We start from the raw sequence: 24,523 nt of genomic DNA, 5'->3' as shown, positions 1-24,523 counted from the left end.
CACATTATCCACTGCGCCATCTAAAGGTTCATTTATGCTCAACGTTAAATACGGACACAGATGGAGCCTTCTGTCCATACCCTGCGTTCATTTCGTCCGTATTTGCGCACATTCTTCGAAGGCTGATGGAGATGGACGAAATGGAGCACTACCACTGGAAGCCAGGAGGGGGCAGTGTAGCCAATAGTTCACATGATACAATGTGTAAGTTTCTCTTATTGGTAATATAAGTGAAAAAAATTCTCTGTCCACATGTTACGACCTCCTCCACCGACAGAAATCTGACTCTGGTCTGCCCTCTAGTGGATGTACTGCTTAACATCCATGCCATCGTAAAGGACTCATGGAAATATGGGGGAAATGACGGTTCTTTTTTTATATGTAAACAGAGTATAAATGAGCCTTAACCATTCCTAAAAACCCTGCGAACAAAATCCCACCAGAAAGAAACAGCACCATCTTGTGGACTAAGACAGAAATGCATTTTGGTAATGTATGAGTCATGGAACTAATTCACATGCTTGTAATAAAATAATAAAATACAGATATTCAGGCCTCCTTGTATTGAAACTATTTTTAAAACCCTAATTATGATTGGGTGGTATTCAGTTTCTTCATACCTTCAGAGTTTCAACTAATGTTACTGTAATACCAGGTCGTAAAAAATGCATAAAATGCATAAAAGCTCTGTCAGGAACAAAAAATGTTTACGTTTATTTTGTGTCATATTTCAATGGAAGACAATCAAATAAAAGGTTCAGTTTGCTTGTCAATCTAACAACAATTGGTAAATGTTAAATGGTGCTGCTAACTAGGAGAGACGAGCTGGTTAGCATTAGTTTAGCTAGCATAACAGCAGCTCTGCTCACCACAGAACATGTTCGATTCTCGCGAACTGAAGCACAAGTTTAGATGATAATGACTCAAATCTGAGCGAATGAAGTGGAGCGACTGGTGTTGGAGGGACAGAGGGGTAAAATTAAACCTATTCTGTGGTGTTTGGATCTGTGGACTACAAGCTAACCTAGTTGTTAGCTTAGCGCAGGCTACAGATCTGATCAATGACACAAGCGTAGATGATAAAAGCTCATGTCTGAGAGAGCAAAGGTCAAGTGACTGGTGATGGAGTAAAAGAAGACAAAATCGGACCTGTTCTGTGACATGAAAATTTTAATAATGGCTAAAAAAGCTCATGTTGGTGAGCACTGAAACAGTGAGTGTGTTTACATGCACTTAATAATCCGATCATAATCGGATTCCTGCAGTTATCTGATTATTCAAATGGTTGTGTAAGCAGCACACTGATTTCTTAGATCAGAGTAAGATCTAGATATCCGATTAAGAAATCTGATAAAGAGGCTGGATTTTAGCTCAGTAATCAGATTTCTCAGTGCTGTAAACTCTTACTCTGATTTCTTTCGGATTTCTCATTCTGAGCATGCGTGAAAACAGACGGCCGTACCTGAAATAAGTGAGCAGCGTCGTCGCGAGACGCAACAAAACACTTTTGGAGCGACGCCGAATCCAAATACATGCTTGACGAAATGAAGGATTTAAATATTCTTCATCTTCTAGATGATGTATGTTCATATTTTCCTCTGAAGTGACGCGATGTTTTTTTAAAAAAAAAAAACCTGTGTCATGAAGTTTGAGGTTTACGTTATGTTTACGTCACGTCTTCTTCTGTGAGTTTTTTGGCTGGTTTATTAGCAGAATTACTCAAAAGCATGTAAACGCTTTGATCGGATTACTGACAAAATCTGGTTTTCTCTCAATGTCAAGTTTACAATGCTAAAAGGGCTATATATTGGTTGGTTTCCATTAGAATAGTTCTAATCACAGATATACAACTTCCAGCACCCCTAAAAAAAGTGGACAGTGGGCTTGGGGAGATAATAAAATGGCGTATTGATGCCATCTATAGGGCGGAGTGTGTAATGCCATTAAATTTTCCCTGTACATCTCAGGTCAGGCTCAGTTCCAGCTAACTGATGTTCAAATTACACGATTAGAAGACGCAGCACAAAGTTGAGTGACTGGTGTTGGAGTTACAGCCGAACTTGTTCCGTGGCGTGTATCGGTTAGCCTGTTAGCTCTCGCTGAGCCACTGTCCTGCGTAGTTTTCCTGAGGTATTTCCTAGTTCTTTTTTTAGCAGCACATCAGACAAGAAAAGGAACCAATTCCTGGAACAATACAAGCGTGGGAACCAGCATCAGTAAAGCAATTAGAGGGTGCTTAATTCTTAAGCCTTTTTCAGAATGAATTAGTTTTACATGAGGAGGTAGAGCAATGTCAGTGACTTTAGTCCTGTCTGAATGCACCATGTCTTACCGTCTATAAAATGAGCAGCAGAAATAACTTTAGGTTTTATTAATCTCATGCAAATTGATATGTCGGTAAAAATGCTCTTATATTCCATGGAAAATGTCCTCTGTGGCTTAAATCAAGCCGATATGTGCCGTCGATATGTGCAAACCTATAATTCAGAACAATAAAATGTGAAAATTACAGAAAAATTGTTTGATTTCATGCAACGATGTTGACTGTTGGCTCAGTTTCAAAGCCAGTGACAATGCTAATGCTAATGACAGTGCATTGCCTTAAAACAGCAAGACAGCTGGTTAGGGTAAATGGAATAATGGCTAAATTAAACGTTTGGAAGCGTTTTCTCCCTTTTCTGACGTAAATAAGTGTAAATGGAGTAGCTGCTCCCATTTCTGTCATTTACAACGACATTTCTTGTCCAAATCAGTCAAAAACATTACGTACGTCTAGTGGTAAACCGGCATTACACACCTCTATGGAAAACTAAATCCGAATAGTGCTTCAGATGGGAATGCAATTCGGACATATTTCCATTTCAGACTGTTTTCAGGCAAATCCTGCAGACTAATCCCTCCTGCCCACTGAAATGTGAACAGACACAATGTGTCTATTTGGCCATTTACCAGCTCAACATGGACCAGAAACTGGAAATCATCATCATTTTGAAATGCCGGCATCATTTTTTAATATTGCGGTATTATTATCTTTATACCACCCAACCCTAAAAATGCTGCGATATTATACTGTATCGTTATTTTTTCTCCCACCCCTACTGAAGAATGCGGATTAAAGACAAAGTGATGTCTACGGCACTAAACAAGTGGCCCAGTCCACTCTCACCAGGAGTAAACAGGTGCGGGCAGTCCTTTATAGACTGTGAGTGAATTAGTTTTGCGGGTGCAAGTCAAAATAAAAAAAAAAGAAAAAAATTAAATTTAAAATAATGCACATTTTTTCCACATTGAAGAAATGTGTTTTCTGAAGAAATGTGATTTCTGCACATGAATATCGTACCATGATTAAAACATAAAAGTCGTTCCTGACACCTTTTCCATGAGTGTAAATTAACTGCAGATGAACAGCTGATGACGCTCAGACTAGCTTCCGCCAGAATCGAAATTTAGTGATTTGTTCAATGAGGAAAAAATAATTGAAAGAAAAAATTACCAACGTCATTGACATGTTGGAGTGGTCACTATTTCCCACAGATCCTAATGCTGGAAAATACGGGACAACAATATAAAAAACACAAAAAAAGTCGTGACAGACAGATCACACATTTTCCCCGGTATCGTCCCGGAGGATCATGCAGTGCTTCCTAAACGGGACGTTATAATGCAAAAGCTACAGCAGTGGTTCCGCTCGATAAAACAGACACAACCTGAACCTTATCTGCCTCCAAATGACTTTTTATCATAATTTAATATGGTCTTTAAACACCCAGAAGCTGCCAGCAGGTTCAGGCTTTCATTCTTCACATTCCAAGTTTTGCATAGTTTCATGCATTTACTAAATAAGCCTTATAAGCCTGAGAACTTAAAGGTTTAATAGTTTATAATTTAGTAGTATTATCTAGCATGACACTGAGGATGTTTGTACTGGTCTGCCCTGAGTATTCGAGATAATTAACGTTGAACGTTGCATTGTTTTTATAACCTACATCGCTAACATTAGCACTTATCCGTTAGGGCACGTGTGTCAGGATCCAGTCCTTGCGGGCCAAAACTCTGCAGACTTCATCTCATTAAACACACCTGATTCAGTTCATCAGCTAATCAGCAAGGCCTTAATGAACTGGATTCAGAACGTTAGATGAGGGTAAACGCTGATCTCCGCAGTTCTTTGGCCCGGAAGGTCCCCAGTTTGACAAGCCTGTGTTAGGACTACTATGGCTAACTTGGCAACTCTTTTCTAGCTAAGACTAAAGCTTCAGCTTCAAGGCTTTTCCAAGAACACCGTCTGAAAAAGGGGCATATTAATTTGCTTTGATACCTGAAATTACGCTTTGGGTCCCATAATTTGTTTCTATTTAAAATATTAACCTACTATTTGTTCATTTTATTTAAGAAATTAATTAATTTGTCACATTTCGCAGACATGACACGCATATGTTGTGGGTTTATCTCTTCAACAAATAAAGGGGAATTCCAATGATTTTTCAAAATGTCCGCATAATTCAGTTGTTGCGATGTAAACAAAGTCATTCAGAGTGGTTTGGTGTGAAATAGTTCAGATAGTCTTCACAGTGGTGGTGATAGGAACCAGGGGTCGCCATGACTACAACACAAATATAGACATAGAGTCTTCTGAGGTTTTATTTATAATGTTGATGATGGGAAATAGTGATAAATCTGAGAAAAAAAAAGTTTTCTATTAACAACCATTTCATGTAGTAACTTTCTGTGAGGGAGCTTTTAGACGTGGACGTCAGGTTCCTATCACCACCACTGTGAACAGTTCTGACTCTGTCAGTTTCTCTAGAAAGGAGCATTTCACACCAAACCACTCCGAATGACTCCGTAACCATTTAATTATGCAGAAATTTTGAAACATGGGTGGAATTCCCCTTCAAATAAGGACTCAATGTCATAATCTGACGGTCCTGTATTAGCTTTACTTGGCTAAGACTGACATGTGATAGGCCTACAAATAGAGCCAGATGTTTGATTTTAGAACTACAGCTGGTGTTTGGGCGCATGTGTGTGTATCTGCGCCGTGCAGAGATTAAGATTAAATTAAAAGTAGGACTTTCAGGAGCTACAGGCCGCTAACAGCTCCCTCTCCATCACCTGGTGCATCAGCACATGCACACTGTCTCGCTCTCCCTGTCACTGTCTAAAATAATCTCTTTCAGCATTATTTCTAATCTTAATCTCACGCTAAGAGGACAAATACACCCCCCTAAATCAACGGGTTTGTCCCAGCAGGCAGCAGGTGGGCATCCCACAGAGAGAGAGAACCAAAACCAGCAACACTGAGGGTTTTTCCTGTCTTATTAAACACTGACTGCTGTAAGCGATTGTACCATTTGGTCTATAGGAACAATGGAGGGGAATTAGAGGGACGTTTACCTTGATGAGTGACGTACAGACTATCGCTCCTGCGTTCACCATGGGATTGTGTGGCTTATCTGAAAACACACAGATCAATCAGTATCATTAATACACTTACGGAGAGAAAAACAGCACCACCTGCTGGACGAAGACTCTCCTGCACAGCCAGCAGTGTTTTGACTTCTTAGTCAAAATCTCGAAATTTGGTATCAAGTCTATGATTCTCTGCATACCGTTTCAGTGCAACATGTGCTGCACTGAAGAAGTTGGATTTTCAAGGGTTCTTTAGTAAAGGCAATTGTCCTATTTAGAACCAGAGTTCTATATAGAACCCTTTCATGCTCAAATGGTTTAATGCATAGTGAAATTGTTCTTCAGATCGATGACAAATATGTTGTATATGGTTCTACGGAGAACCTTTTCGAAAATGGTTCAGTATAGCACCAAAAGGGTTCTGCTACTGTTAGATATCAAGCTTGTAACAATAGAAGAACTGTTTTTGGTGCTACATAGAACCATTTTCAAAAGGCTCTCTGTAGAACTATGAGTTCTACATGAGTCCTGTTTCATGCATTAATGGTTCTTTGCATGGTGAAGTGGTTCCTCAAACTGATGGAGAATGTGTTGTATATGGTTCTACGGAAAACCTTTTTTAAAAGGGTTTATACAGAACCAAAAAGGGTTCTTCTATTGTTACACGCTGGACATCTAACAGTAGCAGAACCCTTTTTGGAGCTATATAGAACCCTTTTCAAAAAGGCTCTCCATAGAACCATGAATTCTATATAGAAACCTTTCATGCTTAAATGGTTCTTCAGATGAATGGAGAATGTGTTGTATATGGTTCTACTTAGAACCTTTTTGAAAAGGGTTCTATACAGCACCAAAAAGGGTTCTGCTATTGTAAAATGTCAAGCTTGTAACAATACAAGAACGCTTTTCGGTGCTACATAGAACCATTTTCAAAAGGTTCCCCGTAGAACCAAGAGTTCTATAGGGAACTATTTCACACTTAAATGGCTTTGCACTTTGCATGGTAAAATGTTTTTTTTTCAGATTGATGGAGAATGTGTTAAATATGGTTCTACAGAGAACCTTTTTGAAAATTGGTTCTATATAGCAGCAAAAAGGGTTCTGCTATTGTTAGATGTCAAGCTTGTAACAATAGAAGAACCCTTTCTGGTGCTATATAGAACCATTTCACCATGCAAACAAACATTTAAGCACAAAATGGTTCTATATATAAAACTCATGGATCCTTTACTAAAGAACCCTTGAAGAACCATCCTTTCTTTAAGTGTGTCCGTTCTGGATTTACATTTCCAAACTGAAGCTCCAATTTGATCCGTGTTTGAGCTCATTTTCCTTCTTCCTGACCGAATATAAACGGATACACTAAAGAAAGACATCAGGGTATTCAGTCTGAAACGGTGCTATACTTTTGCATTGTACTGTTTATGGCCACATTATATGGCCAAAAGTATGTAGACACCTGACCATCACACGTATATGAGCTTGTTGAACACCGCATTCCAAAACCATGGGCGTTAATATGGATTTGCCCCACTCTGCATATAAAAGCCTCCACTCTTCTGGGAAAACCATCTGACGAAGTTCTTGGGCTGATGTTGCCTACAGAGGCAGTTTGGTCTACCGCTTGTGTAGCTAAGCTGAGCTGTTGTTGCTCCATTTCACAATTTCACGAGTATTACTTAAGCAATAGAACCAGAGAGGGAGTGTGAGATAACACTCTCCTCGAGTGTTCTATTGCTTTTATACAACAGTTAAATAAATAAAGTATTAAATAATAAACTGGGTTGTGAACTGGCTTGTTGCTACATCAGAGTAACGAACTCTGCCCACTCGCTGCACAGCCGGCAGTTCGTTCTCCAGCTCCTTACACTAAATTCCCAAACTGTCATCACCACTGAGCAGCTTTTCAGTCGGCAGCTGTGACAGAAGAACAGCTAAACAACCTGGAATCAGCCAGAAATGAACCTAACACCATTCGCCAAACTAAACGGGCTGTAAGATGCTTTACAGACTGGCTGGAACAAAACAACATTAATACTGATCTGACAAAAACTGACAAAACTGAGCTAAACCTGATATTGGGTCAGTTTTATGGCTCAGTCTGATTTGGTCAGACTCTGAAGATCAGACTACACGTTTGGCGAATGGTGTTGGGTTCATTTCTGGCTGATTCCAGGTTGTTCAGCTGTTCTTCTGTCACAGCTGCCGACTGAAAAGCTGCTCAGTGGTGATGACAGTTTGGGAAGTTAGTGTCGTCTCATCTTCAGAGTCTGACCAAATCGGTTGTCGGTCAAATGTGATCTTAGAAGTGTCCATTTTCTGTTTGTGTAAAACGGCGTCTCAGCAGAGTGATACGGTGTTTGTGAAAAACCCGTGATGTTATGGTGAAATATCAGCACGGTTAGAACGCTTCTCAACCAATCAGCTCGCGTGGCCGGAACTAAGTGCTGTATAATGAATATTAAAGCGTGTCTGTGCGTTCCAGGCGAGAGTGTCTCACCGTCTTCGTTGAGGAACAGTTTGTTGAAGCGCAGGCCGCTGGGCTCTTTTCCGATGAAGCGGTGGACGTACTCCATGCCGTGGTCGTGAACGGCGATGGCGTATTTCAGCGGCTTCACGCACGACTGCAGACAGAACGGCACTTTGGTATCACCAACTGTGTGTCTGTAAAACAGAGAGTGAGAGAGACAGAGAGAGAGAGAGAGAGACACACAGACAGAGAGACAGAGAGAGAGAGAGAGAGACAGAGAGAGAAAATACACCCTTAAAAAAAAGATGTTTCTTCAAGGGTTCTTTAGTAAATATAACGTTATGTATGGTTCTGTATAACACCAAAAAGGGTTCTGCTGTTGTTATGATGTCAAGCTTGTAACAATAGCAGAACCCTTTTTGGTTCTATATAGAACCAGTTTCAAAAAGATTCTATATAGAACCATATATAGAATCACATTCTCCATCAATCTGAAGAAGCATTTAAGGTGCAAATGGTTCTTTGAGTGTTCCTGGTTTTATACAGACTCAGTGTCTTTCTTAAAGAACCCTTGAAGAGCCATTTTATTTAAGAGTGTAGTTTTAGGATCCATAGGGTTCTACTACACTGTGTATCTTATAACTACACAATTAACTAAGATGGTTCTGCAAGAGTTCTTTATTAACAGATCCCGGTCTTACCGCTGTCCGTCCACAGTACACAGAGAAACTGCCCACAGGTCAGGACTGAACTTGGCCAGCTGGGGAATGTAGTCCGCCACCTACACAGATCACATCATCATCACTGACAGTGTAAAATGTGCCACAGTTCATCAGAGAGGTGTAGCTTGTGCTGGTAAAAGTACAGCAATGTGATTGGGGCAAAGTGGGCGGGGTCTGCATGACGTTTCTGGGGATACATTTTTCCAGGATTAAAGGGCTCATTTCTTGGAACACTGAATTTCACTATAAAACACCATGAGACACCAAAAAACACCAATAAACACCATCAGACACCAACAGACGTGAGCAGATATTGATGTTTGTTGATGTTGATGTTTGTGGATGTCGGTGCTTATTGATGTTTGCCGGTGTCTGTTGGTGTTTATTGTGTTTGTTGGTGTCTTTTGTTATTGGTATCTGCTGTCGGTGTTTACTGTTGTCTGTTTGTGTTTGTTGGTGTTTATTGGTGTCAGTTGGTGTTTGTTGGGGTTTATTGGTGTCTTGGTGTTTGCTGATGTTTGTTGCTGTTTGCTGTATCTGTTGTTTGTTGGTGTTTGTTGGAATTTATTGGTATTTGTTGGTGTTTATTGGGGTCTGTTGGTATTTATTGGTGTTTGTTGGTGTATATTGGTATTGGTATCTGTTGTCTGTTGGTATTTATTGGTATCTGTTATCTGTTGATCTTTGTTGGTGTCTGCTGGTATTTACTGGTATCTATTGCCTGTTGGTGTTGATGTTTGTTGGTGTCTTATTTATTGGTATCTGTGGGTGTTGATGTTTTTTTGATATTTATTGGTATCTGTTGGTGTTTGATGTTTGATGATGTCTTGGTTTTTATTAGTGTCTGTTAATATTTATTTATATCTGTTCTCTGTTGGTGTTTACTGGTGTCTTGGTGTTGGCTTTTATTGGTGTCTGTTGGTATTTATTGGTATCTGTTGTCTGTTTATGTCTGGTGGTGTTTGTTGGTGTTTACTGGAGTTTGTTGGTGTCTGTTGTCTGCTGGTGTTTATTGGTATCTGTTGTCTGTTGATGTTGGTGTCTGTTGATGTTTACTGGATTTTGTTGGTGTCTGTTGTCTGTTGGTGATTAATGGTATCTGTTGGTGTTTATTGGTATCTGTTGTCTGTTGATGTTGGTTTCTGTTGGTGTTTGTTGATGTTTACCGGAGTTTGTTGGTGTCTGCTGTCTGTTGGTGTTTAATGGTGTCTGTTGATATTTGTTGGTATCTGCTGGTGTTTGTTGATGTTTGTTGGTGTCTGGTATTTACTGGTATCTGTTGTCGTTTCCTGATGTTTGCTGGTGTTTGTTGATATTTGTTGGTATCTGTTGTCGTTTCCTGATGTTTGTTGGTGTTTGTTGATGTTTGTTGGTGTCTTGTCTGTTGGTGTTTGTTGGTGTCTGCTGGTATTTATTGGTGTCTGTTGTCTGTGGGTGTCTGTAGGTGTCTGTTTTGTTGGACCACATCAGCCTCACCTGTCCACCAGAGAGTTTCTTGGCGTTCTCATAAAGCTCATCGATGTGTGATGTGAACGACTGGAAATCGGGAATGACAAACTTCCTTCGGAATGCCTGAGTGAGCAGGACAATGTTACTCTGGACACACCTGCGCACACACACACACACACACACACACACATACACACACACAAAAGGAGAAAGAAACAAAGAGAGAGAGAAAAAGACTTTTTTTAAAGAAAAGCTGATAACCATACAAAATATTTATTTAAAACATTCAAAATAACCTGTAGGTATTGTTTATATACATTCTAATATATTTAACACAGTATTACTAACACAGTCTCCCTCAGCCTCACTTCTGCTCTGCTGTTAGAGCTTTTTTCCTGAGGATAAAGTAATTCCATCCGGAAATTTCCGCTTGGTATTAATGGAAACACACACACACCCCTCTGTCGGGGGTCGGGGGATTTAAATCCCTCCCACGCACGGTGCATCACTTATTATGAGATGCACTGAGCTGCATGTGTGTCAGTAAGCAGGAGCAAAAGATGTGCTATAGTAATTTAACGCATTCTAAACCCAGCCAACCCAGTTCTGCTTAACTCTAGAAGTCTAGCGTTATAGATTTGCTATAGCACTTAAACATAATTCCATAATTAATAAGAGTGAGTTACATAATGAACTACATTTGCATTTGATTTACATTCTGTAACAACAGGTTTGAGTCTGTTCTAGTTTTTTTTTCTTTGTTTCAACATGAAAAAAGTACAAAAATATGACTAAAAAGTGAAGAATGAGAACTTTAAATCATAATAAAATATCTCCTTTTCTACTTACAAGCAAAAATGATTTATGGATTCAGAGTTTATTATATTACCATTTTCCAGCCTCTCTTTATCCCTTACAATTAAACAGGCTGTTTTTGTTACTGTGCCTTTAAGACTGATATATGCAAATTAGATCTGCTCTGATTGGCTGGCCTGTATTGTGTCTCATTCAAAAAGCAGTCTGGGGCTGAAACACTCCTTATGACTTCAGCATGAATGGGCGGGGCTAAACTGCTGCAGGATGAATGTAAGACGTGTGTAAATGTATTAGTTTTTATGACAAAGCCTGTCAAAACAGGCTGTTTTTGCAGCTTAGCTTCCATTTATGGATGGTATAGACTGTGATATGACATATTACATCAAACTCTTTCAATAAAAAAATTAGGAAAATTCTATTTTGATACAATATGTTATAGACCCTTTAATATAAAAATAATTGAAATGTCTAATATTGGTCTAATATAAGGGTTAAACTGAAATCAACGCTAAACAATAGTTGTCCTCAAAAAGCCCAGTGCAGTTCTTCTATTCCAAAAATATTTTAGTAAAACTTCCCTGCCAACAAGTGTCTGAGCACAGTGAATCTTTTATGTGCAGCTGTAAATGGTCAGTCACAGAGTGGCCAATCAAAAGGCTGGACGGCTGAATCAGCTATTTAATTATTGATACTGGGAGACTGAAACAGGAAAAGATAAGGACGTCACTCTGAAGTGTGACGCCAGCCTGGTGCTCCGGTGGGACTTCTGAGTGTGTTACATTCCCACAACAACACTCAGCCAAACTACAGTCACACGGTTTCATCAAACTAAAACAAACACCTTCACACACTTTACATACTCGCACATTTGATTCTGTGAATTGTGGGGACATTACTTTGACTTCCATTCATTTCCCGGAGACCCAAAACTTAATCAAAACTACTATTAGCTTAATCCTAACCCTACCTTCAGCCTAACCTGAGAACATGCCTTTACCTTAAAATTTAATGATTGACCTTGTGGGGACCCAAAGGAAATGTCCCCACAATGTGGCATTAATGTGTCACACACACACACACACACACACACACACACAGTCTTGTGAGGACTTTCATAGATTTCTATTGATTTTTGTATTACTGTAGCCAAGTAATACTACACCTAAACCTTAGTCTCCAAACCTAAACCTCACCCTAACCTTAACCTCAGTCTCCAAACCTAAACCTGATCCTGACCCTAATCTCAGTATTCAAAACCTAAACCTAAACCTATCCCTGACCCTAATCTCAGTATCCAAACCTAAACCTAACCCTGACTTTAACCTCAGTATCCAAACCTAACCCTGATCTTAAACTGATCTTAGGCAATTTTTCCAAAAAATTGAACTCGTAGACCAGCAAAATGTCTTCACTTGAGCAAAAATGTCATGCTGTCCTGTCATTGTGAGGACATCTAGTCCTCACAAGGATAGCAAAACGTGTACACACACAGGTAGTGCTGCAGTGAGAGTGTGTGGCTCTTACTTTTTAAAGAGGTGTCGGTCCAGAGCTCCATCAGACGTGGTCTTCAGGGTGATCTTCAGCATCTCCATACACTCCTTCAGACGGGGATCACCTGTTCGCAGACCAGTCGCTTTCAATGCCTACACACACACACACACACACACACACACACACACACACACACACACACACACACACACAGACATATACACTTAAATGACCTGAAGGTCACTGCATGAATCAAAACATCTCAACCAACCTCCAAGTTAGCTGGATAACACAAGTAAAAAGTAAAAGGTGCATTAAAACCCAAGGTGTGCTGAGTCTTGTGTTTAAAAAGAGGCAGGACAGCCTTCTTGGGGCAGGTTAACACATTTGATTCACAAGTAGGTAAACAGAAGACAGCGAATTGAGCACGAAAGACTAAGATGAAACTCAGAGCTCCCTCAGTAATACCGGTCCAGCTCAAATCGACATCTTAGCAAGGTAATAGCAAAATCGGCTAATAGAACACAGACAAGGCTGAAGTCGGCTTCTTATTCGTCAACTTCTTGTTTGAATTTTCCCGTTCCACCTTATATGTTGCAGCTCAGGTGCCAGAATTAAACCGCTGCACCATTTAAGGTGGAGCGGGAAAAAAAAGAAGCCGACTTCAGCTTCGTAAAAATTGGCGCCTCCTATTATCTTCGTGAAACTTGGCGCCTCCTAAGGCAAGGGGGCATTTGGTAAGTTGAATGACCCCACTTTACTTTACTAGCCTAATAGTAGTCTATATCGTTCAGCCACACAACGTGTGGTTATTGTTCGGAAGTGTGCCGCCTGTCGCATAAAGCTGAAGTAAACTTCTGCACGATTATGTTTTAATCCGGGCTGTTTGAGGTTATTTAGGGAAATTTCAGAGATTCTTTATCTCGCACGAATTGACCTGTCAAATCACGCAGATATCACATTACTGGACCTCCTCTGCTAAAACCAATCCAGCTTGAAAAGGGCTTAGCAAACAGAAAACTCTTTTTCTCGTTCACATTCCGATAATCTTTGCGTTAAGTTTGCGTTAAAACAAACTTTTCCTCCATTTTTGGTGTGTGAAGTGTGTCATACAGTGTGAAAAATGAATAAGCAAGTTTACTGGAGATTATTTAACAACTTCGCACTGTCTATGATGAGCAAGTTTGAGAAGGCTAGCTTACGTTACCATAATCAGTTGGCCAAAGTTGTTGGTGAGATAGCTTGACATTTGGTAAGTGAAAGGGACAAGGTAAGGGCTATGGGTAGTTACTTCCCTAATAGCGTCAGCTAGTCTAAATTACTCCTTTAAAATAAAAGGGCTAAGGTTCGCTAATATATTATACATATGATAGAACCACGGCTTAACTTTTCTGAAACAATCCATTTGTGCTAACAAATTTAGCTTTTTACCTAAAACTTTTACCTAACGCAAAGGGAGTTACATCACCTGTGTACACCTGTGTTCGATTACTGAAATCACAATTCAGGTATTTGTTACATTTCATCTCAACAATTTTGCTCATATTTGCAAGTAAATATGTAATACTTTGCTTCTCGGAAACATGAGTGCCTGAACGTGAGCACATTGCTGAGGACGCTTTGTTAAGGACGGAGATTGTGTATATTTTATATATCTGTCTATGTGTGTATATACATATATATATATATATATATACATACACATGTATATATGTATTTTATATGTATTTGACAAGTAACAGATAAGTGCTTCGTCCACTAATGAGGAAACTCCTTGTACAGAAGACGATGGCTCCTCATCAGAATTGAACGTGACACTTGTTAGCTGCGTTAGCTCATTAGCTCATCTGAAGAGAAAGCCTTGGTTGCTCATTCAACACGAAAACCTACAGATTTCTCCGACCTTCTAGTAGCTGGTATATTTTTGTGCAACACCAGTGCCGTCACCTAAAAAGGTAAGCCCTGGATATCCGTTCATGAACTCTTATATCAACATTCCTTGGAATGCACACCCTTAACCACAACACATCTAGCTTGCTAGCGAGTTCATCTTCCTACAAAGGTATCAGTCCCTAATTCCACAGACAGAGAGGCTGGAATGATGGTATTACCGTTTTTAGCTATGTGACACACTTTTGTCCGTGTTGATAGGTAACAGTATTTACCGTGGTAAACTTGTGTGCTGGGATTTTTTCTTGACCCTCTGCGATGGTGTAGAAGAGCAGGTCTTCCAGACTGGGCAGGATACCTGCCTTCCTTCTCCTGTGGACCAAACATACACACGTATGAGCAGTGAGAGACCAGTCGGACTCTCTATAGAGGAGAAACACAACCATCAGCAGGACAAGCTGCACTGAAAACGACAATAAGCGTTGATTTCGTATAATGAGCTGAGAAATATTTCAACTTTCCTCTCAGAATGTCAGTCAGCATCGGACAAATTATAGTAACTGAAAGATGAACACGAGCAACTCTATCGCTGCATTCGACCGAAGTGCTTAACCTGGAATTTCCGACCTCCAATTAGGAAAAAACAAACAAACCACATAGAGCTGATGTGAAGCATCAAAATCTATGTGGCTGCTAATGGCGCCCCTTGTGGAGAATCTGTAGCCTGCAAAACATGAGTGAGTTCCTTGACTAAAACCAGGATTTCCTGAATCTTTTTCTATATTGAAGGTTCTAGATTTTTCCATATTGAAAACACGAAAATGTACATATTTGTTCATGTAGCCTGACTGCAAATATGAATAAATGTGTACATTTTTTATTGTCAATATAGAATTATGAAAACTAATAAAAGTATATTTATTCCTTAAAAACTTCCTTAATAGGATGCAGTTGTGTGCACAGTTGTGACAGTAGCCTTTACTACACTAGTTTCATTTTACTATACAGTCTACGCATTTTACAAACAACTCTAAAGGCTGTTTCACACTAAACACAACGCGAATAAGCAAAACGGAAAATATACACACCGGATGCGGCGCTATTTTTTGGGAATTTCGCTAAATTGTTTGCGCCATGAAAACAAGTATAGAATATCCATCAAAAAGTTGGGCAATCGACATTGTGCTGGATGTTTTCTAATTTGGAAAAGCGAAAAGAAGAACGTGCAAATAAGATCTTCACTCTTTAAGGAACACGAACGGCCACACTGGACTGTCAAACACTGTCCATTTTGGAGACACAGAGAGCTTCATCGCTTCATTCAGGAGCTGAAACCTGGAGTTCTTCCTCAATAATCTCAGATGTTTGTAGCTCAGTTTGAGCTGTTTTTGGAGATTCAGATTCTTTTGACGTTTGTGAAAAAGTTCTAGTTGCTGTAACAGCCAGTCCGTCATCTTGACTGTCATAATGCCAAAGCCAGAGACGACCGGGACTGGTCAGAATTCATTTCGCCAGTGAAAGTCCGCAAAAGTCGAACAGAGGTCAAATAAAATAATGTTCCACTTTCACTAGTCGAAAACTTTTCCAATAACTTTTCCAAATAAATAAATCGATCAAATTTATTTATTGTTGTCCGAATAAATTGTGCTCGGTGTGTAAAGGCCTTAAAAGAGAAGAGTCATCACGTTTTAAGCTTTAATTAGTTCAGGATAGATTAGATATTTTTTTGGACTTGGCTGTTTAGCTGAATGGTTAAGTCAGGCCTGAACAGGGACGCACTTGTTCAATTTGTTCAGTCATTGCAGCTCTTAACAATCTGTTAATCATGTCATAATCATATTATAACAATAAAAATACTTTTTATCATACAGCCACCAACTGAGGAAGTCAGGAACGTGTCTTCTGAGTTTAGTACCTCTGCTCTGTTGTTAAACGAGACAGACATAAACACAACATTTACCATAAAGTTCACTAAGAACAGTTTTAAGAAGGTGAATATGTACTAAACGTACAATTTCTCACTCTAGCTCAGGGTTCGGCAACGCAGAGCCATTTTATCCTTTCAACGAAAATCAAACCACCTTCGGAGCCGCAACATTTTATGTCCATTTTACCATTTTGGCTGTAAATACGTCTCAGTATGTGCTAATGTGCTAATATTGGCTAAAAATTATAACATAAACGAAAACACAGACTTACTTTGCTCTGCTTTAAGCTTTAGCTCAGCTATAGCTGCTTTTCTCGCATCTCTGGCAGGAAACTTTTCCTCAAAAGTAGAACAGTTTCTTGTAAAATGTCTCTCAACATTCGACTTTTTACGAGGCTGAAGTCGCTTCTCATTCGCCAGCTTCTTGTTTGAATTTTCCTGTTCCACCTTAAATGGTGCCTGAGGCACCAGAATGTAGCTGCTGCACCATTTAAGGTGGAACGGGAAAATTCGAACAAGAAGCTTCAGCTCTGTGACTTGTTAGTGTTTGACAGTTTCCCGTTGCAGATTAAACGTATCAGGAAACCAGCTGGAGTGATTATAAACACTAATAAGTCCATTCATCTCCAAATTATCGATGTTCGTCTTAAATCTTTCTCTTTGCCGTTCCGTTAGCTACTAGCTAGGCAAGATTGTTGTCTGTGTTGCTATGTAGAACGTTACACAATTACAAGAATGTGAATGTCAGAAGGGTTCTAGAGTGGAGAACACCAGAGGTATTCTGGCATAAAAAATGCCAGGGTGGGTGTCAATAATCACTTTCATAGAGGCGTCCATGTTCTTTCCCAGGTGGAAATTGACAATTCCGAGCTTCCGAGTCGAATGCAGCGCACAGTGAAAGTTTATTACTGACTGACTGGCATTGAGAGGCAGTTGAAACCTTTTCTCATGAGGAAAAAGAGGAGTTAGTTGGTTAGAGGTAATAAGAGAAGCCTGAAATCACACAATACACACAAAACCAATGTATATATACCATAAATAGACTAGTTAAATACATTCAAACATTAAAAGGGACACTGTAATCAAGTACTGAAGGACGATGGTCCAGTGCATTGTGGGATAGCTATGGCTTCACAGCTGCGGAGCTTTCCTCCATATTGGAGAGGGACTTTGGAACAAAACAAAACGAGGTATAGCTTCAATCAACGAGCCTAACCATCCAGAGGAGAACCAGGGAGGGCGGCTGCATTGCTCTAGTTTGTTTTATTGTTTTTTATTTATGCCTTTAGTGCATCTTAAACTCATTTTAGCATTTTACATGCATTTATAATCACAAACAACCCCAAATAGAACACCTAAAGAACTGTTGGTAATGGGCAGAATGACTTATAGGCTGAAAAGGTGATCTTAACAGACAGTATATTCAGCCATGAGTTCTAGATAGCAGCAGAACGCTGTGGCTTGTTCCTGCCTCTTACGCAGACTGCTAGAGTAATCTTGACCAAAGACTGACAGCTGGCCCTGTGCTGATGCAATCTCTGGATGGCTGAGAGCGTTGCAGAACATCAGAAGGGTTCTAGAGTGTGGAATGTTGGAGTGGGTGTCAGAAGGGCTCTACAGTGTGGAACATAAAGGGTGGTGCTATGTTAGGGTTCTAAAGTGGCACATCAGAGAGGGTGTCAATTAGGCTGTAGAATGTGGAATGATGGAAAAGCTCTAGAACACGGAATGTCAGAGGTATTATAGAAAGTGTTATGTCAGAAGGATTCCAGAAAGTGTAATGTTCGAAGGGTTCCCAAATGTGGAAAGTTGGAGTTAGAAACAGAGAGTTCTAGAGTGGGGAATATTAGACACATTCTAGAGTGTGGAGTGTCGGCATAGGTGTCAAAAGGGGTGTAGAATTTGTATGTTGGTGAAGGCGGGACTGGGTGTCAAGTTCTAGAGTTTGGAACAATGGAATGGGTGTGAGAAGGGTGGAACACTGGAAATGAATGAATGTGGAACATTGGAAAGCCTCCAGATTGGAATGGGCATCACAAGGTCCACAGTGTGGAATAACAGAGTGGGTGTGAAAAGGGTTCTAGAATGTGGAACATTGGAAATGAATGAATGTGGAACACTGGAAAGCCTTTAGATCTGAATGGGGGTTACTAGGTCCACAGTGTGGAATAATGAAGTGGGTGTGAAAAGGGTTCTAGGGTTGGATATGACAATTGTTAGACAATTCCAAGGATGTGGATGTCAGAAGGGTTCTAGAGTGGGGAACAGTAGAAACATTCTAGCATGAAATGCCAGTGTGGGTGTCAAAAGGGATCTAGAAATTCGAACACTGGAGTGCACAGGAGTGGGTGTCACAGGTTCTACAGTATAACACAAAAGTTCTAAGTGTGGACCGTCAGAGTCTGTGACAGACGGTTCTCGAGTGGGAAATGTCAGACATATTCTAGAGTGTGGACGTCAGAAGGGTTCTAGAGCACGGAATGTAAGAATGAGTGTGAAGAGCTTAAGAAAGTGGGATGTTAGTATGTAAGTGTAATGTGTGGAATAATAACAGTCGTGTTAGCAGGGTTCTAGAGTGTGGAGTGTTGGATGGGTGTCAGAAGGGTTCTAGAGCGTGGAATGTCAGAAGGGTTCTAGATCGTGGAAAGCTTCAATGCTGGTAAACAGGGATTTTGGAGGGAAGAAATGAAGACCAGTTAGCTGCAGGGCACAATACAGAAACACTACTGTGGCTAAAAACAGAAAAAGAAATAAAAGCAGACAAAAAAACATTTGATACTTACACAACAAACGCAAAAGCAAGCAGATCAACCGAAGGGAGAGAAAATATACAGAATGAATGAGAGATTTGCTCATAAAACAGGCAAAACAAAAACAACACAACACACTGAAGATAAACATAAAACTTTATACTATCGTCATCATCATCATCACTGCCATTATTATCATGATATAAGAACACAACATTGAGCAGAAACATAGAGTGTTAATACAATAATATACAGTAATTTCAAGGGTCTGATATTCCCATATTGAGGTATCCAGTGGTGACTCATTACTATAAGAGCTAGGCCTTCAGTTCAGGCCATGAATGTCAAAGATAACAAGATAAGTAACTCGTTATTTCAAGCGAACAATTTTGTTATCTTGAAAAAACAAGATAAATAACAATATTTCAAAATAATTTTTGCTATCTTGAGATAACAAGATAATTAACTCATTATCTCCAAATAACAATCTAGAAAATTAGAACTACCTCATGGCCTCTCTGGACTCCTGTAAATTTCTGCTAGTGATCCTATGGGATTTCTAATAGTATGTTAGCATTAAGCTAACATTGAATTTTTTTGGCCATTCTTGATTAAACATAAATATTTGAAGCTTGTAACAGATATTAACATACACTTGAGTTTGTATGAATCAGCTTTACAGGAACTCCTTCAGTAAAGAGTTCTAGCATAGAGCTGCCGTCGCTGTTTTCCATTCCTAACAACTACCTGAAACCTGCTCAGACTAAAGCTTGTATTCTCAGTGACGTATCTAGAACCTAGAGTGATGTTTTTTCTCATAAAATTGTAAATAAAAGCGTAATTGATTACGTTGTTGATTCCTCTGTCATTTCTTAATTATATTGATAGTTAATCTAAGGCCTTCAGTTCAGCTCCTGAAGTCCTAACCAATGGGAGAGCTCGCTCTGCGGTGTCTACCTTGATACCACAAAGAAAACTATCCTGATTGGACAATTTTCTGTTTCGGTCTACTCATTTCCAACCAAAACCTAACAATATAACAATATAGATATTACTACAATACTTAGAGTTCAAATACAACAAGCACAATAATTCTATTAAGTAAATGAACTAAAATTACAGACATTTTTTAGTTCCCAGAACTCATTAGGCCTTCTCTGAATGCCCAGATGATCTTGAGGGTTCTCCACTGGAGGTGTCCAATAACACTGAAAGGCAGAACTACAAAAACACAACACATTTCTCTGCTGGACAGCAGAGTTACTCTGTGGAAGCCTCTCAGAGAAAATTAAATTAGTACAGTGCTTTATTGCTCTACGCAAAAAACTGAATCATATGACTGTCGGGCCTAAGGTTTACGTAACAGCCCTGAAGTACTGCGAAGGGTTTTTACAGAGACGGTGGACAGCAGCGGTCAGGAATCCTCTCAGATTATGACTGTAGATCTAAAATCGAAATTTTGCTTTACGGATCCAAACAGGAATACTGACCGTCTGGACTCATTAACACATTACTGTTGTGAAATGCTAGCTCTAAATGCTCAAACCATTTGTTTTTATCCTCCTCTTGATGACCAGAAAATGATCCAGGAACAGTCATCCTCCTATATTGGTGACAGATACCCATATCTTATTTAGCTTCATACAAAAGGTGGGGAGGTATTTCATCTGTAGCATCTGGACAAGAAGCCTTTAGAAAGACCGCATTTTAGGGCCACCGTTAAAAAAATTAAAAATCGTAGACTTCGCGAATAAAGTTGAAATATTTCGAGAAAAAACTCGAAGAACTACGACATTAAAGTGGCCTTAATACCAGGAAACGTCACAGTATTGTGGCCAAAAGGTTTGCAAAAGGACGGTAGCAACTTCCTTGTGTTAATATGAGGCACGTCGAGGAGTTGGTAAAGTTATATGGGCTCAAGGCTTGGGCTGACCCAAGCCCTTTCCAAGTGACTTAGAGACTCGGCAGCAGGTGAGTTGGCCTTTGGTGGGTCCAGTTAGATTTAAGGCCTCAGCAGACTTCTTGCGGAGACGACGTTCACCTGGCTTCAGCGAACAATATGACGTAATTGGGGAGAAAACAAACATCTGCAGACGTCGCGCGGAGGCTTCGTTCACTGTGTTGCGCACATGGCAGCTGGGCGAACTCCGTGGACAAAGACACTAAGAGGCGTGCCATGAAACAAAGATGGACGACTTTGAGGAGCTTTAGTTTTAGGAAAATACACTAATATTTCACTGTAAAACGTGCATTTGTTAAATAAACAGTGAATATCTCCTAAATGTATGATATTAAGTCTATTATTTGGTAGTACAAACTAGCACTAAGCACCAAAACATACAGTTTATCTTATCTTTAGGTTCACAAGAGGATGAGGCTGAAGTCGGCTTCCTATATTCTCCAGCTTCTTGTCTGAATTTTCCCCGTTCCACCTTAAATGATGGCAGCATTCTGAACTCAAACGTCACCATAGTTAGAACTGTGATAGAATCGTTTTCCAGCCGTCATGAAACGTATCATAAAATGTCATAGCGTCACGTGGAGCATCTGCGACAGGCAACACCAAACCTCAGAAAGTATGCGAGCTTGTAAGCTTGTGACGGCGATTTCGGCTTCGCACAACCCTCGAGAATTTCGTTTCGCAAGAAGTCTGCTGAGGCCTTTAGGCATACACTTTTACTTGGGCTCATGTTTCAGGCTAAATCGCTACATGTAGAGACACAGTGTGCCTTGGTTACAGTCAGGACTACAATACATAAGTTAGACCGTAAACAATCTGCCATTTCCTTTTGGCTTTAGTGGTTCCTGAGCTCGTAACAATCGATTTCAGCCCATAAAGAAATACACAGTCTCCTGTGTTTATTTCGAATAAAGAGCCAGACAGACTTGGAGGAAGTTCTGTTTTGTTGAAGGAGAATCGCTGGCCGTCGATTCTCGTGGTCGTCTACACGGCTATCTGTGGTTAAACCTCCGGACCTCGGAAAGGGCCTGTAGTTTCACAAGGGACAATGAAAATGATAATCAAAATGATCGATCCTGAAGAAGAGAGTGGAACTCCGGCGCGCTCGGCGTCTTTGTCGTTGCCAGTACAGCAACCGAGGCCCCCTGTTTGTTATGGCAGCCCCCCTACTAGTAGCCCATTTTTTTTTTTGATCATTCTGTTTTTTTATTTTGTAATGTTCAACAATGACAACACAGTACAGTATAAACTAATAAGACTGTTAGCCCATTTTATCCTGGAAATATCACAAGTTTATTCCAATAACTTTATGACTTTACTCTCGAAACATTACGACTTAATTCTTGAAATATTACGATTTTATTCTCAAAATCTATTATTTTAATTTTTTTTATCAGTGGTGCTAAAACAGCGTCGTATATTAGAGACAGTTCTGCAAAAAAATATCACATCTAGACAGCATCCCTCCACTCTTACCTCAAACACAGATGATCAGCCAAGAAACATTTGGCATCTGAAGTCTGCTTTTTAAGTTTTAGCACTAGAGCTAATGCAGCTAATAAGTAATGGAAGCTAATGTTAACTACAGTTAGCATTGTGCTAACTGTAAGCCTAAAGGCTGATTCATGTTTCTGCGTGGAATCAACAAAGACTCTGCGGCGTAGCGTACGCGAGTGGCCTATGCCGTTGAGCATTTATCGTTCCAAAGACAGAGGCTGTTAGAATAGGCTGTTCCAAAGCCTTCTGTTACCCACAGTTCTCTGCGCAGTGAACTGCGGATGTTATCTAAAGTAATAGTTCAAATATTGGAAAGGCGCTGTTTGGCAGATCACTAACACTAATACGGGGGGAGTGGTGGGGGGAGGAAAGCTCAGTATGTTTTTAGCTTCTAGCTAAGGGAGGCTGTGTTTTTAGCTTAGCGAGCTGACAGTTTGGTCACTGGGAGTCAACAGTGAGTCAAACAGCTAATGTTGCTACTCATATTAACCTGGTTTTCCTTAAACTGCTAGCAAACTAGCACCTGAAGCCTGCTAGCCAGCTACATGAGAGCTTAAACGAAGTCTATTAAGTAGACTTTAACCTACATGTAAAAGTTTTGGTTTCCTCTTATAATGTTACAGCTAGCATTAGAGGGCACTAACAGCTAAAAAAGCTACACTGTTTGGGAATATATCTACTGTTAGCGATGGCTTCTAGCTAGCGTAGCTAGCTCAGCATCAACATTACTCTATCAAATTCATGTCAGTCCAACTAAATTTCAAAAAAGGAGAAGCTGGAAATGTGTGGGAGGAAATGTGAAGCTACCAATAGCACTGCGTGGGGTACGCGGCTATATGGTACCTACGTAGATTCGACTCAGAGGCAAAATTAGATAAATCATACACACTCGCCTCAAACCGGGTGGAGTCATTCAGTAAATAGACTTGATTATCCGTTTGACAAACTGTTATCTATAAACACCTAAACCCTTTTATAGAAACCACGAAATCTGAAACAGTAACTTAGCTCATCCTTATAGACTCACAGGGGGCAGGGATTACTACAGGGTACGACTGGGCAGTATTACAATATTTATTGTTATTGTGATAAATTACATCACCCTATTTCATAATGTGCCTTTCTTAGCGTATCGTGGATATTGTCAGTATTTTAAGAACACTGACCAACTACATTTCATTAAAAGGTGCAGTGCAGCGGGTAAAACGCTGAATAAAAATATTAATTCATTTTATTTCATAACTTGTACTTGTTTTTGATAGCATTTTTAAAACGTGGCACTTCAGGTTCAACTTATTAATCCTCAAAATCACAAAATATTGAGACATGCATCGTGAAGAAGTTCCTAAATATTGCAATATATTTTCACCATATCGTCCACGTCTACTACAGAACCAGGGTTGGGAACCACTGAGCTAGGAAACATGAGCCGGGTGACAGGAAAGAGAGAGGAAGATCTCTTTCACTGCCCCAGTGCTCCACTTTCCCTTCTTCTCTCTGATCCTTCTCTCTGTTAGCTTTCACCCTCAGTAGCCACGCTTACATGCAGCCTAATAATCCGTTAATAATCTGACTAATAGCTCAATCAGAATAGAATACGTCCATGTAAACACTTCAATCTGAATAGTCTCGTCTGCTTGAGGCCATTCAGAATACAGTTTCTATCCGACTGAACGAGGTGGGTAATCCTGTAAATAATCTGTTAAATAGAAGAATAATAACCATGTAAATGCCTGTATCTGATTACATTCCCTATCGGAAAGCTTAAGTCCGTTTTGATCATGTTCGTCACGTCATAGTGAAAGTTTATACCGTTCAACATGGCGGAGCAGAAACTGGTCTGCAGAGGAGACGAAGTTTCTGCTCTGATCTTTAAAAGACGGCGGTGGGACGGACGTCCAGCTTATGTGTTTTAGAACACGACGTCTTCCTCTCGGCCTTCTTTAATAAGGACATGTGAAGGACGTTTTCCTGACATCATTTCAAAGTCATTAAAAACACAAGCACTGCTCACTGCTGCTCATCTCACTCTGACTGGACTCACGTGATGCTGGTTGTCATGGTAACGTCTACACTAAGTGGTTCTCTACATATGCGCATAATTTTGAATCTGATTACTTGTAGTGAGCATGTAAATGG

At 39.9% G+C, this 24,523-nt stretch overlaps 1 protein-coding gene across 1 annotated transcript in view; it reads right to left on the bottom strand.

Annotated features, from left to right (window-relative positions):
* Positions 1 to 24,523, bottom strand: part of glsa (glutaminase a) — a 51,874-nt gene that overhangs the window by 9,703 nt on the left and 17,648 nt on the right. The window contains exons 2-7 of the mRNA XM_036562071.1: positions 14,526 to 14,622; positions 12,394 to 12,512; positions 10,081 to 10,210; positions 8,584 to 8,663; positions 7,913 to 8,076; positions 5,398 to 5,456 (exon numbers count right to left, since the gene is read on the bottom strand). Coding sequence (XP_036417964.1) covers positions 5,398 to 5,456; positions 7,913 to 8,076; positions 8,584 to 8,663; positions 10,081 to 10,210; positions 12,394 to 12,512; positions 14,526 to 14,622 — 649 coding nt within the window. The remainder of the gene's footprint in view (positions 1 to 5,397; positions 5,457 to 7,912; positions 8,077 to 8,583; positions 8,664 to 10,080; positions 10,211 to 12,393; positions 12,513 to 14,525; positions 14,623 to 24,523) is intronic.

This window comes from Colossoma macropomum, unplaced genomic scaffold, assembly GCF_904425465.1.
Source record: "Colossoma macropomum unplaced genomic scaffold, Colossoma_macropomum, whole genome shotgun sequence".
Taxonomy (NCBI): domain Eukaryota; kingdom Metazoa; phylum Chordata; class Actinopteri; order Characiformes; family Serrasalmidae; genus Colossoma; species Colossoma macropomum.
Note: the sequence above shows the minus strand (reverse complement) of the source record. Positions and strands in the feature narration are given on the sequence as shown.